Source organism: Misgurnus anguillicaudatus, chromosome 25, assembly GCF_027580225.2.
Source record: "Misgurnus anguillicaudatus chromosome 25, ASM2758022v2, whole genome shotgun sequence".
Taxonomy (NCBI): domain Eukaryota; kingdom Metazoa; phylum Chordata; class Actinopteri; order Cypriniformes; family Cobitidae; genus Misgurnus; species Misgurnus anguillicaudatus.
The window spans coordinates 20,637,803-20,653,816 of NC_073361.2; the positions used below are offsets into that span (position 1 = coordinate 20,637,803).

Consider the following 16,014-nt stretch of genomic DNA (forward strand, 5'->3'; position numbering starts at 1 on the left):
AGACACTATTAAACACTTACATGATTCTTCTCGATGTTCTGGATAAGTGCAGGATCATCAAACTCAGTAGAGTTGTGGCTTGTAGAGGGAAGGTGACTGAAAGGTGAGACAAACAGAGATATAATGGATGGATTATCTACTTAGTCCTGTGCATCGCTCGGCACGTTACGGCACACAAATAGAATCAGCAGAATCTGACCTGAAGTCCTCCATGGATCGATCGCACTCCAGATCTGGGAAATGCCTGGAGACAGAATAATAGATCAGTGGCCCAAAACGAATACAAACAAAAAGCAACAGATCAATACACGCTAATAGAACAATAACGATTCAAAGCGTGAAGATAATGCGAGTTTATTGAACGCTACAATTACCCATATGTAATCCCAGCTACCGTGCACTTCTTAAAGTGCATGATGTTGCAGGTGAGAGTGCCCGTCTTGTCAGAAAATAGATATTTCACCTAAAAACAAAAACGAAACAAGAAAGTGAGTCGAGATCAAAGACAAAACACATGTAAGTAAATTGTACTAAGTCTCTTCTCACTTGGCCAAGCTCTTCGTTCAGATTGGACGTTCGTGCCATGGCGGGTGTGTCCGTCTCCGAGTAATACATCTCGACATCCTGCAAGTAAACACGGACAGCATTAAGCACTCATTATTAACTATGTATGCCCTCACACGCACACATTATCATCAGTCTTACCCAGTTAATAAAGAGAGCCTGAGTGAATTTGACCACTTCAAGTGTGACCAGTAGACTTATGGGAATCAGGTTGTTGTAAAGGATGATGAAGGTTAGAAGATTGTACCAGAAGTTCAGAGAGATGTCACCTACACACACATATGCAAACAACCTTTTAAGAAATGATAATGTATGCAAGGTTATCAAAGCATAGCGTTTGGTAAAAAAAGCTGAAAAAAATTCAATTTAAATTTGTTTCTAGGCACTTTTCACAATTTTGCATTGCTGTAGAGCAGCTTAACTGGAAATGCATTTTAGAACAAACAGTAAAGACATAAGAATAAAAGGTAAAAGAAATACAGAGATAAAATAGATAGAATGCATGATAATAAAATACATAAAAATTAATATCTGTAAAGCTAGAAGTATAGTCTTGTTTTTACGCATATGCAAGGGTCTGCGTACTGTGCGTGCGAAGCCAATTTTTTGGTGCGCGAACACACTGTACGCGCACCGGCAGATTTTTGTAACCGTGTAACTTTGTACAAGTAGGTCGCAAAAGTGCGTATAGGAAAATGTAGTATGTAGCACGAGAGATTTTGTCGCAATGTGCATGCATCCAACGTCTGCGTACACATACGAGTCAAATAAACAATGCTTTGCAAGGCTGTGAGTTTGACCGTGCGTGTACATTCACGTACACATAAAAATGAGACTATACTCCAGCTTAAGTAGTAAAGTAAAATGTTCTGTAGTATTTTTGTTGTTATTTGTGCCTGTGTAAGTACCTGCGCGGGAAAGATACCAACAAGCCTCGTCCGTGTGCTGTTTGTTCCATATGGCGGCCCCAATGGAGCTGATCAGGGCCATGACCAGAAGAATACAGAACAGAACCAGAATCTGCATATTAGTCACCCGCTCAACATTTGAGCGTTTTAGCGGAGCTTTAGTGGAATTTTGCAAAAAAAGAAATATCAAGCGACATCATTAAAGCTACATCTAACAGGTCATTAGATAAAGTGTAATAATAAATGCAATGCAAAGAAACATATTGTCTATTTCAAATTAAAGGAATAGTTTATCCAAATATGAAAATTTTCACATAATTTACTCATTTCAGATATATATTACCTTTCTTCAGTTTAATACAAACCAATATTTTTATATTAAAATGCCGTCATGTTATCTTTTTAACATGGCAACGTTTCAAAAAGCACATTTATCCATCATTATTACACGGTTTGTTGGAATACTTGATTCTGATTGGCCAGTTGCAACATTTGCAGGTTTTTTATTGCCAGTTATACCACGGGGTCCATTGAATGCTTGAATCTGATTGGCTGATGAACGTTCTGAGGTGTGCAGTTATTTTCTGGGAAACGCACGGCGAACATAGTTCCAGGCAGCTCTATTGACCGGGTTACAGTATCATATCACTTTGCATAGTTAACTGTAATAACGGACTAACAAAAACAACATGACAGATGATTTTCCGAGGCAATAACAGCTGTTAAGAGACGCACAGACGTAGCCTCATTCGCACAATCTCTCTCTTGCTCTCTATCTCTCTCTTTCTCTCTGTGTGTCTCTGTCGCTCTCGCTTTCTTTCTAATAACTTCATTAATAACTGCATTAGAATGCTATCAACGGCTCAAGCCTCCATTGCCAGCTTTAAAATTACGTTTTTGAACAAGCAAAAGAGCCGTTGGATGATACGCGGAAGAAATAGTCCTATTCACAATAGCGATTTAAATACAAAAACTATTTATTCCTTTACATTTTACAATTATTCCTTACATAACAACCTTTTAAAATTAATAAAACACAGTAACCTGGATGCAACAAAAATGTAAATATATATTTTAATAACATATAATATGACATTATAAGTACAAATTATTAAACTAAATAGTGTGTTCATGACATTTGGACATCTTATCTTTTCTTGAGACCAAAAGTAAACAAGTTTTCCTCACGAAAGGTCTGCATTATAAATGAGCTAATAAAATATTCCAAATCGATATTTAATGTTCCTTATTTAATGTTCGCAAAATACGGTAATATATTACAGGCTGCCTATGCATTATCACTTACTTAAAGTAATCCAAATGACTCTATTGGGTTATATGTTCCCTGGGGTGAATCATTATGTTTGTGAGAGAAAACAAATAATAATTTTATTTTATTTTTGTGAACAACATGTCGCAAATACATGGAAACACACAGATGAGTGCAGTAAATTCAAATATGGTGGCACGCCGATAATACAGATTTTCACTGGTTCCTGAATCTCATTGGTTCTCACTGGGGTGTCTTATGACTTGTCATATGTTTGTTTTGTTACAAAACAAGCAAGAACATTGAGGATATATCTAAGATAACTTATATACTTATGAGTTTTTATATTTTGGTGAATTTCCAGAAATATATCATGGAAAATGGACAGATATGTTTTATATGAAGGTCCAATAACAGGTAACAACAAAATACTACTGATAAAAAACATAAATATATGTTTTTAAAGTGAAACGCGCAATTTAAATGGGCTATTAAATTATTTAAATATTTATTTAAAAATCTCAGGGGGTACTTCAAGTAAATAATTTAGGTCAAGGGTTTAAAAACCCCCGCTTTAGGGTAATCTAATCTACGCTTATTCGTGAGCTCACACTTACTTGCATTAGTTTTGAATCGTGTCCAGTGTATACTACAATTCCCACAACCCACTGTGTGTTCCTGAGCTGGGCACCTCGTAACAGCACCTGGTCTGGCCCGAGTGGAACTGGGCTGTATAAAACAGAAAATTATCAGGGTGTATATTTGGTGCGCAGAGACGGTAATATAGAGACTTATTTGGTTTTACGCACTTTTGGTTGTCAAGGCGCAGTGTCCCAGTAAAGTCATACAGATGTCTGTTCGGTCCCTCACATTCTAGACGACCAGACAAACCTATCAGTTCCTCCAAAGACTGAAAACAGGCTGTGAGAGAAAGACCCTGTAACACACACAACCCCACAATATTGAAATGATCTGATCACCCTCCCAAGGTTAATACTTACTTAAAGGTTAATGCTCACCTGTCGGATCTTCAGGTTGGTCTCCCCATCTAAGTTGGATGTTTCTGTATAACACATGGCCTGAGGCTCACTGTGAGAAAAAAAAACAGCAGCACATTTTAAATGCACAGCAGCAACTCACAATTACGTAAACAACACACACAAATGTTTCATAGGCTTTGTTCAGAATACACTCAATTCAAGCGTTTTTTGCTGGTTTAAGATGGTTATGGCCAAGGTGGGAGACCAGGCATGTAGACCAGCTTAAACCTAATTAGGCTGACAAATAAATACATTTTCCCCAAATTTCCCCCCACATTTTTTCTGGTTGTCTGAACAAAGCCTTCGAGATGAGACACAATTTGTTTAACTCTATATGACACCCAACAACACTACTCAATTTGCATATCGTACACCATCTATAAATCAAACTACACGAACACAGCACATCAAAACCCACACACACAAACACACACAGTGGTGCTGACCTGGAGGACACTATGACCATGTCAGCCGGAAGATGCTGCCCATTGGTCACCTTGACTATGTCTCCCACTGCCACCTAGTGGGCAGGTGCAACATTGCAACAGCATGAGGAGGGAGAAAATGAGATTAAGAAAGAGACCACAGTGCATGAAGAAGACAGGAGGTGCAATACACAGGAGGATGCACAAAAAAAGAAGTGAGATAAAAGAAACTGTAAGAAAGGGAACAGAGAGGTGAATTCAAATAAGCAGATGGTAAATAAAAACTGCAACAGGACACAACTAAAAGTATCATTAAAAAATAAAACAGGGAAACACAGAAAAAAGGGTGTAATAAGAAAAAGATTTAGATAATGAAAAGAAAAACAAGGTCACCTGTTTCCATATGATGGTCTGCCATGCTCCGTTACGTATGACTGGAAAATAACATCATCAGAAAAAATATTGCAATGACAACAGAAACATCAAATTACACACCAGTGTAAAAAACATTTACCAAATATTAAATCACACCCTAAAATCACAGTACACATTTAAAACCTAATCACCAGTTTCAAATAAATTAAAAACACAATAAGAGATATTATAAAGTGTGTTCCTGCCTGTAAAAACCCAGCAAAAGTAATTTCAGTGATTTTTTGTTTTCTATGTAAAATCATCATGCATAACGTAAAAGAATTCAGTTTTTATAAATATATCCTTGATATATTTAATATTGACTGAGTAAGGCTCTGCCAAAAATTAAAATCTAACATTAATGCTCCTAAACTTATAATTCGATTATAGAGACTTTAGTCTGGATTTTATAGACAGATTAAAAAAATATTTATAAAATGTATTTAACATGCTGTATACACATAATGTAAAAAAACAAACACTGATAAAATACATTGCAAATAAAAGTCCCAAAGGATTACACTGAAATATACTATAGTCAACATTTGAATTGGATAAAAAAAAAATGAAAGTTGTCCTTAAACAAGAACGGGTATTATTCAATATATAAAGAAAACTTTTATAAAAAGGTATTGATTCACTTTAAATGTTTACTAGAAATCAAATGTCAAAATAGCCCATATTTAAAGGACAAGTTCAGTATTTTACACTTAAAGCCCTGTTTTCAGATTGTTTATGATGAAATAGAACGGTTTTGGCTGAAATTTTGACATATGTGACTGCCCCGAGATTTTTCGGGTGTTTGTTGTTTCACCTCCCACCTCTATAATGGGGGTATATGTGCACTGGAACAATCCTTCCTAAAATGCATTTAACTTTCATTTGCAAAGACGTGAAACTCACCGAGTGGTCAGGGGTGTTCATTGATATGCTCACACAAAAATCGCTGCAAAAGATGCTTTCCAACAGTTGTTTTAGCATTCGTTGTAAACTTGTAGACCTATTTTTCCAAACACCTCACACCCGTATATTCTCCGCTGAGAGCTTGAATAATAGACACTCCAGCCCAGTTGGTGGCGATAATCAGCCTTTCCCAATTGCAAGAATAGAAACAAAGATCCCTGCGTGGAGTAATACCTCACAGCACATCTAATACAAGTCAATGGAGTTGGACAAAAACTACGATAAAACCTGTTGGAGTGTGTATTTTGCAGCGATTTTTTGTGTGAGCATATCAGTGAACACCCCTGACCACTCGGTGAGTTTCACGTCGTTGTAAACAAAAGTTTAATGCATTTTAGGAAGGATTGTTCCAGTGCACCTATACCCCCATTATAGAGGTGGGAGGTGAAACAACAAACACCCGAAAAATCTCGGGGCAGCCGCATATGTTGAAATTTCAGTCAAAACCGTTCTATTTCATCATAAACAATCTGAAAACAGGGCTTTAAGTGTAAAATACCGAACTTGTCCTTTAATTCAAGAATACTCAACCTGTTGTCTTTTTCTTGTTCACTGTGTTGTCTGCTTTATGTCTTTTCTGCAACAACACACAAAGTGGCACTTCATCAGTGTTCATCCTTCAAAGTATCAACTGCATTTCAAAGATGCTCTCATCCAGTGTTGTCAAGAGTCTTAATTCACAGTCTTATTAAGCATAATACTCACATAATCCTCAATGATCTCTTTGATCCCAGCTACAGTCAGAATGAATATGAGAGGTACCAGTGTTGTGTAGCGACCCGTCGGTGAAACGTCAGGGATTTGCTGCATTTAAAAATGGATACAGATCACTTATATTAATGCAAGTACTTTGTAAGGAGTTTGGTGGTTGAATGGCGCAACCTAATTTTGAAGAATGAAAACAAAGTTGGGCAATTGGTGACCCTGCCAGTAAAAACCCACATAAAGTCATTTTTGTGATTTACTGTTTTTTTCTACATAAAATCATCCTACATAATGTCATATCTGTAAAGGGACACCTCAGTACTGTAGGCTCATTTTCCAGCTCCTCTAGAGTTAAACATTTGATTTTTACTGTTTTGGAATCCATTCAGTCGATCTCCGGCTCTTGCGGTACCACTTTTAGCATAGCTTAGCATAATCCATTAGCATTGTGCTTAAAAATGACCAAAGAGTTTTGATATTTTTCCTGTTTAAAACTGATATTACGCAGTGCCGAAAATAGTCCCCTTGGCAACTTTCAATAGCATGGGACTAGATTTGAGTAATATCATTGCGCCTCCTGCAGCCAAAGTCCTTGATTATTACGCCAGAACGAGAGTATAGTTTCTAGCCATATCGGCCTAGAAAATCGCAACTTTTCATTTTCTGTCGGCCTTAGTACACGATTTAACTACAGAGTCAAGTTTTAAGTAACTCTTTGGTAATTTTTAAGCACAATGCTAATGGTCTAATCAGATTCAATGGATTATGCTAAGCTATGCTAAAAAGTGATACCGCAAGACCCGAAGATCGGCTGAATGGATTCCAAAACGGTCAAAATCAAATGTTTAACTCTAGGGGAGCTGGAAAATGGGCCTATTTTGGGGGTGTCCCTTTAAGGGGATAGTTCACCCAAAAGCACTTGCTTAGTATTTGTTTTTCCTACTATGGAAGTCAATGGTTCCCACCAGCAAAGTGGTAAGAATGTCAAAGATTGAAATCAATATGAAATCAAACTTTGATGCTCCAAATCCCAAATTTAGATTATGAGACCATAGCCTGGATTTCACAGACAGGGTCGCACTTTAGTTTCTCACATGAGAAAATATTCAGGTCACATTTACCTTAAAATCAAAGTAAATACGAATGTATACTATGGTTTGAGAAAACAAAGTCTTGTTGTTTAGCAAATGTTAAGCAGAATATAATTTAGCATTTGATAAGTGAAGTGAAATATGACCCAGAGTTTCTTTTACAGATCCCTAGAGATTCCTTTTAATGCAGTTCTGGCCTGACAGGCCGAATCGTGGGAAGGCCGACATAAAGTACTGAGAGTAGATGAGAGTGCCATAGTGGACCTTTTCCAAACAGAACAAAAAATTGATATAATGCAGAAATGACTTCAGAGTCAGCACAAGCAGTATTTTCAGACATCCCCAAAATGGCCCTTATGGCACCATGTACAGTAAACGTTGTACTTTGAAGTCCTCAGACCTAAGCATACACAGCTTGGACAGATATGTGTGTTTGTGTGCCAAGTATCGTACCTGCATGAGAGCGATGAAGAGGAAGAAAGCATTAGCTGCACGTCGGATCTGTTCGTACAGGAAGCGAGGCAGGAACGTAAGGATCCCGTACTTAGCCGTGCTGAAGAGGGAAAAGATCAAATTATTTTTCTTTCTATATGTATTCTCGAACCATTTAACTTTTTAGAACGTGAGGAAAATAAGTATTTGAACACCCTGCTATTTTGCAAGTTCTCCCACTTAGAAATCATGAAGGGGTTTGAAAATCGTAGGTGCATGTCCACTGTGAGAGACATAGTCTAAAAAAAAATTTGAGCTCCCGCCAAAGATTCTCTATTGGGTTTAGGTCTGGAGACTGTCTAGGACATGCCAGAACCTTGACATGCTTCTTACAAAGCCACTCCTTGGTTATCCTGGCTGTGTGCTTCGGGTCATTGTCATGTTGGAAGCCCCAGCCTCGACCCATCTTCAATGCTCTAACTGAGGGTAGGAGGTTATTCCCCAAATCTTGCAATACATAGCCTCGGTCATCCTCTCCTTAATACAGTGCAGTCGCCCTGTCCCGTGCGCAGAAAAGCACCCCCAAAGCCCTTTCCAGCCTTGTGGAGGTGTACAATTTTGTCTTTGGACAGCTCTTTGGTCTTGGCCATGGTAGTAGTTGGATTTTTACTGATTGTATGGTGTGGACAGGTGTCTTTATGCAGCTAACGACCTCAAACAGGGGCATCTAATTTAGGATAATAAATGGAGTGGAGGTGGACATTTTAAAGGCAGACTAACAGGTCTTTGAGGGTCAGAATTCTTGCGTATAGAATACTTATTTGCAGCTTTATCATACAAAAAAATAGTAAAAAAAAATATATTGTGATTTCTGTAATTTTTTTAGATTATGTCTCTCACAGTGGACATGCACCTACGATGACAATTTCAGACCCCTCCATGATTTCAAGTGGGAGAACTTGCAAAATAGCAGGGTGTTCAAATACTTATTTTCCTCACTGTACATTAATGGCGTCAAGGTGTCTTGAATTCTGCATTCGCAAGTGCGTAAAAGCAAACAACCACCTGCTTAAGCGAATGCCTGACACATCACTGCCCACCACATTAAATTTAGATAAACTATCCCAAAATAAGTGTCTGAGCTGTCAGGATGGATGTTTCTATTCGTGTCTGTCAATTATTGATCAAACCCCTAAGTAACTCTTGAATAGCTGATTGCGACGATAAATGCTTATGGTCATTAAAATAGCTGTTAAGTATTGCTAAAAATAACTTTAGGACCAGAAATTTGCATCTGTCCAAGAGCTGTCTGTCGAAATCTAAATAGGTGTCAGCAGGTATTTGTTGCATCCACAGGACTCCAAGGCCTATAGTGTATAATCCATATGGGTACACTGAAATTTTTTTTAAGTAAAATTAAAGTGGTTGCAATCAATTTATTTAAGCTACATTTAAACAAAAGTTTTATATTTTATTTTACTTTACTAATCTTTTTTTTGTTGTTTAAATGTAGCTTAAATAAATTGATTGCAACCACTTACCTTAAAAAAATGGAGTAAATTCAATTAAACTTTTTTTTAGTGTATATGTCCTGATGATTTCCATTGTGATGATTCATAGTATACTGAAAAAAATTATTCATTCAATTTACTAAATTTTTTAAGGTAAGTGGACGCAATCAATTAATTTAAGCTACATTTAAACAAACAAAAATTAAAAATACAAAACAAAAAACTTTTGTTTAAATGTAGCTTAAATAAATTGATTGCAACCACTTACCTTAAAAAAATTAAGTAAATTCAATGAATCGTTTTTTAGTGTATTTGTCCTGATGATTTCCATTGTGGTGATTCATAGTACACTGAAAAAAAAAATATTAATTCAATTTACTTAATTTTTTTAAGGTAAGTGGTCGCAATAAATTAATTTAAGCTACATTTAAACAAACAAAAATTATACAAAACAAAACAAAAAACTTTTGTTTAAATGTAGCTTAAATAAATTTATTGCGAACACTTACCTTTAAAAAATTGAGTAAATATTTTTTTTCAGTGATATAACAACAAATGTACGTGTGTGAGCACAAGTCTGTGTTGCTGGTCTTGGGTGTAAACATGACACCTTTCTGGGCTCATTGGGAATGAGTTCACAGCCTAACACACTGTGCAACCCACACCATGGCTGCAAACAGCAGCTCAGTAGCTGACCTGGAAGTACGGCAGGTTATCGTTGACATCAAAGAGAGCCTGCGACAATTCATACGATCCCCTTCATTAACATTCAGTGCCCTAGTCACACATATGAGGTAACTCACTACTTCAATCAAGCTGTAGTACTTGGGATTACCCTAGAGATGGGGTCCTCTAATGCACTGTTTTTGTGGGGGAAAAAATCACTATTTAAATCTATTAAAGACATGATCTTGTACATAAATCATTATGAAAATGATTTTAATAGCATTGCATTATATGCATCATAACAAACTATGTAAAGTGATTATAATGATGCACAACACTATAATAGGCCAGGTTTAGTTTCATGCAATATGTAAAAGAGGGTCCTTGCTCTGTCACCCCATCCTTCACGGGGTCCCAGCCCTTTAAAAAACTCTGTCCTTCAAAATTGATATAGATGACATAGCCACCTCTGTCTAAATGATCCCTGAAACTACTGTTGTGTACTTCTGGATTTGTTGGTCTGCTTACTGCGTGATTGACAGCTCACCAGTCGACACCAATGCCATTGGAAGCAGAACCCGCTGTGTAAATAATAAATGAACATAGAGGAGTTTGATCTAAAATCTTATGAAAATTTCCATTTCTCGACTATGAGAAGCTTTATGCCAGAAAGGTTAATGAGTAAAGGTCAGGCCTTCACGTAATAGCTAATTCTTGAAACCAGCCAATGACAACCAGGAAAAGGCCTTAATGTTATTACAAGAACCGAAATAGAGCTTTTTAGAGCATAATCGAATCTTCAGATCATACTGGGAGATCGATAAAGGCAGTGTGTGGGCGAGTCTGTCGGTACTGAGAAATTGTTACTGCGGCAATTCATCCGTTATGAAAAAAATTTAGGATCCAAATCAGGTGATGGTGACATATTGACCTAAAATCTGGGCCTCTTGTTGATGCAATCATGTAAGTATTTACTGTACAAAAAGTTTTAAGTCATCATCAGAAGTTCACCACATAAGACTTCTAACACACAGACTGTATAAACAGGCTTAAATGAACCCTGGAGGGTCTTTAAAGGCATAGAAATCTTAAAAGGCATTTTTGAGACCAAAAGCCTTTATGCGAATAATAGATGAATTCTAGCCAAGCACACAACATGATCTTGAAGTCAGAAAAGCTTAGATGAATTTCTTGCTGTACAGATGTCTTACTTGCATTGTTAGCATGGAATTCCCTTTCTTTAGCTTGTTTTTTTTACAGTCAATCTCATAGTATTTCCTAACTGATCTGTTACTAAGTACCGAGTATTAAAATAGTTGTAACTTAGACACAAATGATAATGTTGCGTGCAAATTAAAAATTAATACAATAACAATTGCGTGCAGTTAATACAATAAATACAAAAACAAAATGATATATATTTTTGCAAACACAAAAATGTTAGCAAAGATTTGTTTAAGCATGTAAATGTAATTTAAAGCATAAATAGATATTTTGGATATTCAAACCAGTAAAAGTAAAACTTTTTTCTTGTGATTATTATTATTAGCAATACGAAGTCTACTTATTTAACATATGCAGAAAGAAAGCGATGACACAATTGTTTACAAGATCTAAAATGATGAGAATGGAAATCAATTTTCATAAATAATTGTAATAACCCTTTAAAATAAGATTACATTTACTTACGTAAGTTATTAGTTAGCATGATCCAACAATCAACAATATAGCATTTATTAATCAAACTTAATGTTAATTTTATCATGTACTGATACATTTTTAAAATGAATTTTTTTTTGTAATAAAACACCATTAATTATAAAGAATAGAAACATATACTACTGGATTTGTCAGATTAAACTATAACTGTGCAATTTTCCCAGTAAGTAAAATAAAGACGTCAGAGTGCATCTATTAAAGCATGACATAATGAACATACCTGACATGGTTGTCAAAATTATAATGTTAGACTTTACTTGTTAAACTAGCTAATAAAACACCATTAATTATAAAGAATAGAAATATATAATACTGGATTTCTCAGATTAAACTAACTGTGCAATTTTCCCATTAAGTAAAATAAACTAAAGACGTCAGAGTGCATCTATTAAAGCATCACAAAATGAACATACCTGACATGGTTGTCACAATATTTGGTGGTCTGGGGTTTGTTGAGGAGCACAGTCCGCGCTGTGGCATCTATCGGGTCCGCCTGTGATGTAGTTCCGCTCATCTCATCCTCTGCCTTGCGGTAGCCGGCGGCCGAGCACGAGGGTCCTGCGCCGTTCGCGTGATGGGAGAGAGGCGAGGCTAGCGTGAGTGCGCGTGAACGACAGGAAGAAGACACACAGAAATGCGCTTTTACAGTTCAGTGCACTAACAATACTACTATATCCTAATGCTATGTCAATGACGTTGCCCACCGTGCCCCGCCCTCCCTTTAATTTTGCCCATCATCCTCCTCAACATCATCATCATCATCATCCACGGACTCCGTCACCAATACACCTCACGCGCTACGCCCACAGGACCCCCTCTATATAGAAAGTGCTGATGGACGCACAATGGCGAGTCAAACACCGCGGGCTTGTCACCTTTGTAGAAACCTTGTGCGTTTGTTTATCTTTATAAATCCCTCTTTATTCTGAGGACAGCTGTGCGTTCGCGATGCGCTGGAAACAAAACCCGACGAGAAAATAAATGGGCTGTGTTCCCAAATCTAGCGAGCATCCAATGTAGGCAGCATATTAGGTATAGGTGTCACGCGCAAGCTTCGAACGTGCTGCCTAGGTAGGAAGCTCGTGAAGTTTTGAAGCGCGGCCACCGCGCGGCACGCTGCGATTCTCTCTCGAGCGTTGTCGCAGCAGAAACGATCGCCAAGTAACTATTTTCCGCACGTAATAAATAATGTACACTCGGTAAATAACAGCTCTGTCTGGATGTGACAGGAGAGTTTACCCAGCTGGTGCATGATCGAGAGCGAGCGCGGATGGATGGACCGCACGCGTCACTTCTCCCATTCCAGCCAGCCTCTTTAACAGACAAAAGCCCCGAACCCTGTCCCACTGTGTCATTTGGGCCGCCCTGGGCTATGCTATAAGGTTCCTCCCCGTTGTATCTCTTCAGTAGATGGCTTCTCTCCAGACAGCGAGCCCTTTCTCTGTCGCGTTTAATCTTAACAACAAGCGTTCCCCTCAGAGAATACAAAAGCCTTACATTTAAAGGCGCAGGCACTGCTGGAGGGTCACATCTGTCTGGAGACACAATTATGGACCAAATAGTTCAAAACGTGCGGCAAGGAGTCTCATCCTGTTTATTAATTCCTCCAAATTAGGCCTTTGACATTCTGTGGCGTTCTCCAAATAGTTTGTTGAACAAATTGTCAATATTTGAGTTGCCATTAACTGGTTTCTTCTTATGTGTAAATATGTAACACGTTTAACTTCTACTGATAGGACAGGTAAGCGGGTAGCACTATAAAAAGGTGTGGTTTAAATTCCATGAGGCTAAGGACGTGTCTAGACCTTGTTCTGTGAAATTCTCACATAGTCTCACAATATTGCTTTTCCTGATATCAAGGTTATCAGGGGTTAACTAGATATTCGGCATGCAAAATATATGCATATGGACGGGAACTGATGAATATGATCTATTCTAAGATGTTGAGTTTTTTATCCTTTTACATTTATTCATTAACAGATGCTTAAGTGAGGGAGAGCTTTTAACATTTCGAGCTAACAAAAGGATCAATAAAGAGTGCCGCAGGGATGACGTGTTTTTGTAGGCAAAACACGGAAGCAAGTTAACATTTTTCCACTTCCGGTTCCATCGTCCCAAAGTCAATGGGTTTGTTGAATGCGGTTTAGGTTAAACTCCTTTAATAGGAACTTGGGTTAATATAAGTCAAAAATATTTTCACATTTTATTCTATGACTTAAAACTTGGGACAACATGGGACACACAGGGACATGGGACAACATGCGTTGTCAGGGACTTTGAACGTCATCACGCATAAAGATCTCGAAAACAATGCACAATTCTGAACAAAGATTCAATCACAGAGTATTTTCTTATCAGCAAACAAGTTGTTAAATGTGTTTAATAAAGTTGGAAAGAGCTGACGGTAACTTGATGGTGATGACGTTGATGGTGAGAGACGTGGAGTAGTTTGCTTTTTATTTCTACTAAATTCACTTCAAAATTCTTCAAATTTGAGTTAATCTGAAAAAAATGATCTTATTGGACAAAACGTGTAATGTCAGAAACGTTTGACCACAGAGCTTATTTTTTGCAAAAATGGAAAAAATGAATGTGGTTTTTGGATAGGGAACCAGTGACTATTGATGTTTTTGTTACTTTTAAAGCGGCATTGCACAAGATAAGATTGTGCACTATCAGTTTTTCTCCATCTTTGATTTTCTGAAAAGGCTATGTCATGATGTCTTCAATTGGTCACATGTCTTTACCTGATATGAATTTGCATGTCAGAGAGTTTCCCAAACCTGAATTTTGGAATGTGCTGAAATGCGAAACATCTTTGCATAAACTTGTGTTTCCGATTCCCAGCATTTGCATGCAAATGAATGGAAGTAAATGTGACCGGAAGTGAAGTGTGACCGCCCAATTGGGGTTAGGGGTATAACTGCTGCAGGATTTCAAATAAGCCGTAAATGATTGGGAATCTCATGAGATTTTCTGTAGAACGGGGGTTACACAACCTCCATGCTGCCCCTATCACTCTATCTACCCCTTTAACTGCTATCAGCCATGCAAAACTATAAACAATACACGCATACTATCATACTGAGGGTTGTATCAAATCTGCAGTCTGTAGTGCTCTTGCTTGTTAACAACATGATCTTATATGTGTAGGTGCAGGATATAAATATTGCAGGCACTTATTCCTTTGGTGTCAAAGGCCAGTTTGACCGCTACATTAATCTTGTCACTAACTGAGAAATCTTTTAAACTTCAATTGCACTGTCATTATATTTTAATGGTTAATGCAGAAGCCAAAAAAAATGTGATTTTGTACTGTCATAATTTATAACAATTGTATATCTTTTAAGGTGACTCTGGTTCAGCGAAGCTTCTTTAAATAACACTTAAATGTGAGCTTTGAGCCTTTTACTCTATGTTAGCCAAGACAACTCTTCTTGAGCAAAATTTTGTCCAATAAAATATTATTAAGAAAGAGATAAGAGAACCCTTAATAGCACCTGCTACCAACTAGCAATAACAAAGTCTATAATCATTTAAAGATGAGTTTGCAGGTTTTCATTAATTTAAACTATAACAGCATGAAAGTGGATTGGTTTAGTAACCTATAACCAGACACGCCTCACTAAACATACAAAGCAAAGTCCATCCGAAGTTTCACCAAGAGTAGAAGTAGTAAGATTTCCCCAAGACCAGGTAATCAGATATGACCCACTTTGTCATATCCTCTTTGAAAGATCATCTCTCTTTCTTATACTGATTCATTCTCTCCTCCACTTATTCTTTCAATTCCCTACTTAGCCATTCACTCTTAATGATCAATAAACAACCCATGGGACGCAGCCTAAACTTTATTCAGGGACAGATGAAAGCTTCAGTTGCCCACAAATGGCCAAGCAAATGGACATTTAGTACTTGCTTAACATCACAAAACTGTGGAATCAGCATCACGTTGGTGCAGTGTGCAGTACATCGTGCATATAACAAACTTACAAAAGTTTTGCAATGGGCACGCAGACTGACAATACTGTAAAGCCAATTGTCTGTCTGACTTTTGCCCGCAAAGAACAAAAAAGCAAACGGTTTAACTTTCTTGGCTAGCATGCATGCTTCTTTAAATATAGCCAACACTTAACAATTGATGAAGAATAATGTGAAACTGTATTTTGGGGTTAAAAACATTATGATATCCTAAAAAATTAATGCAAAAAAAGATCCATATGGAATATGGATAGGTGACAAACTTGCAATCCAGAATCCAAATGTGTATGTTGATGTTTTATTAATTTTTTTAACAAGATTTATT

At 37.2% G+C, this 16,014-nt stretch overlaps 1 protein-coding gene across 11 annotated transcripts in view; it reads right to left on the reverse strand.

Moving 5' to 3' along the window:
* atp8a2 (ATPase phospholipid transporting 8A2) overlaps positions 1 to 16,014 on the reverse strand; it is an 89,027-nt gene that overhangs the window by 62,206 nt on the left and 10,807 nt on the right. For 3 of the 11 annotated variants that reach the window (XM_055181787.2, XM_055181785.2, XM_073863854.1), the window contains 15 exons: positions 12,122 to 12,299; positions 7,834 to 7,933; positions 6,290 to 6,388; positions 6,116 to 6,161; positions 4,601 to 4,641; positions 4,229 to 4,302; positions 3,762 to 3,831; positions 3,552 to 3,679; positions 3,360 to 3,471; positions 1,473 to 1,641; positions 706 to 833; positions 547 to 624; positions 375 to 463; positions 200 to 244; positions 21 to 96 (listed from right to left, as the gene is read on the reverse strand). In XM_055181787.2, the coding sequence (XP_055037762.2) occupies positions 21 to 96; positions 200 to 244; positions 375 to 463; positions 547 to 624; positions 706 to 833; positions 1,473 to 1,641; positions 3,360 to 3,471; positions 3,552 to 3,679; positions 3,762 to 3,831; positions 4,229 to 4,302; positions 4,601 to 4,641; positions 6,116 to 6,161; positions 6,290 to 6,388; positions 7,834 to 7,933; positions 12,122 to 12,299 (1,433 nt within the window). The other 8 variants (XM_055181789.2, XM_055181786.2, XM_055181792.2 and 5 more) reach the window with 7 other exon arrangements.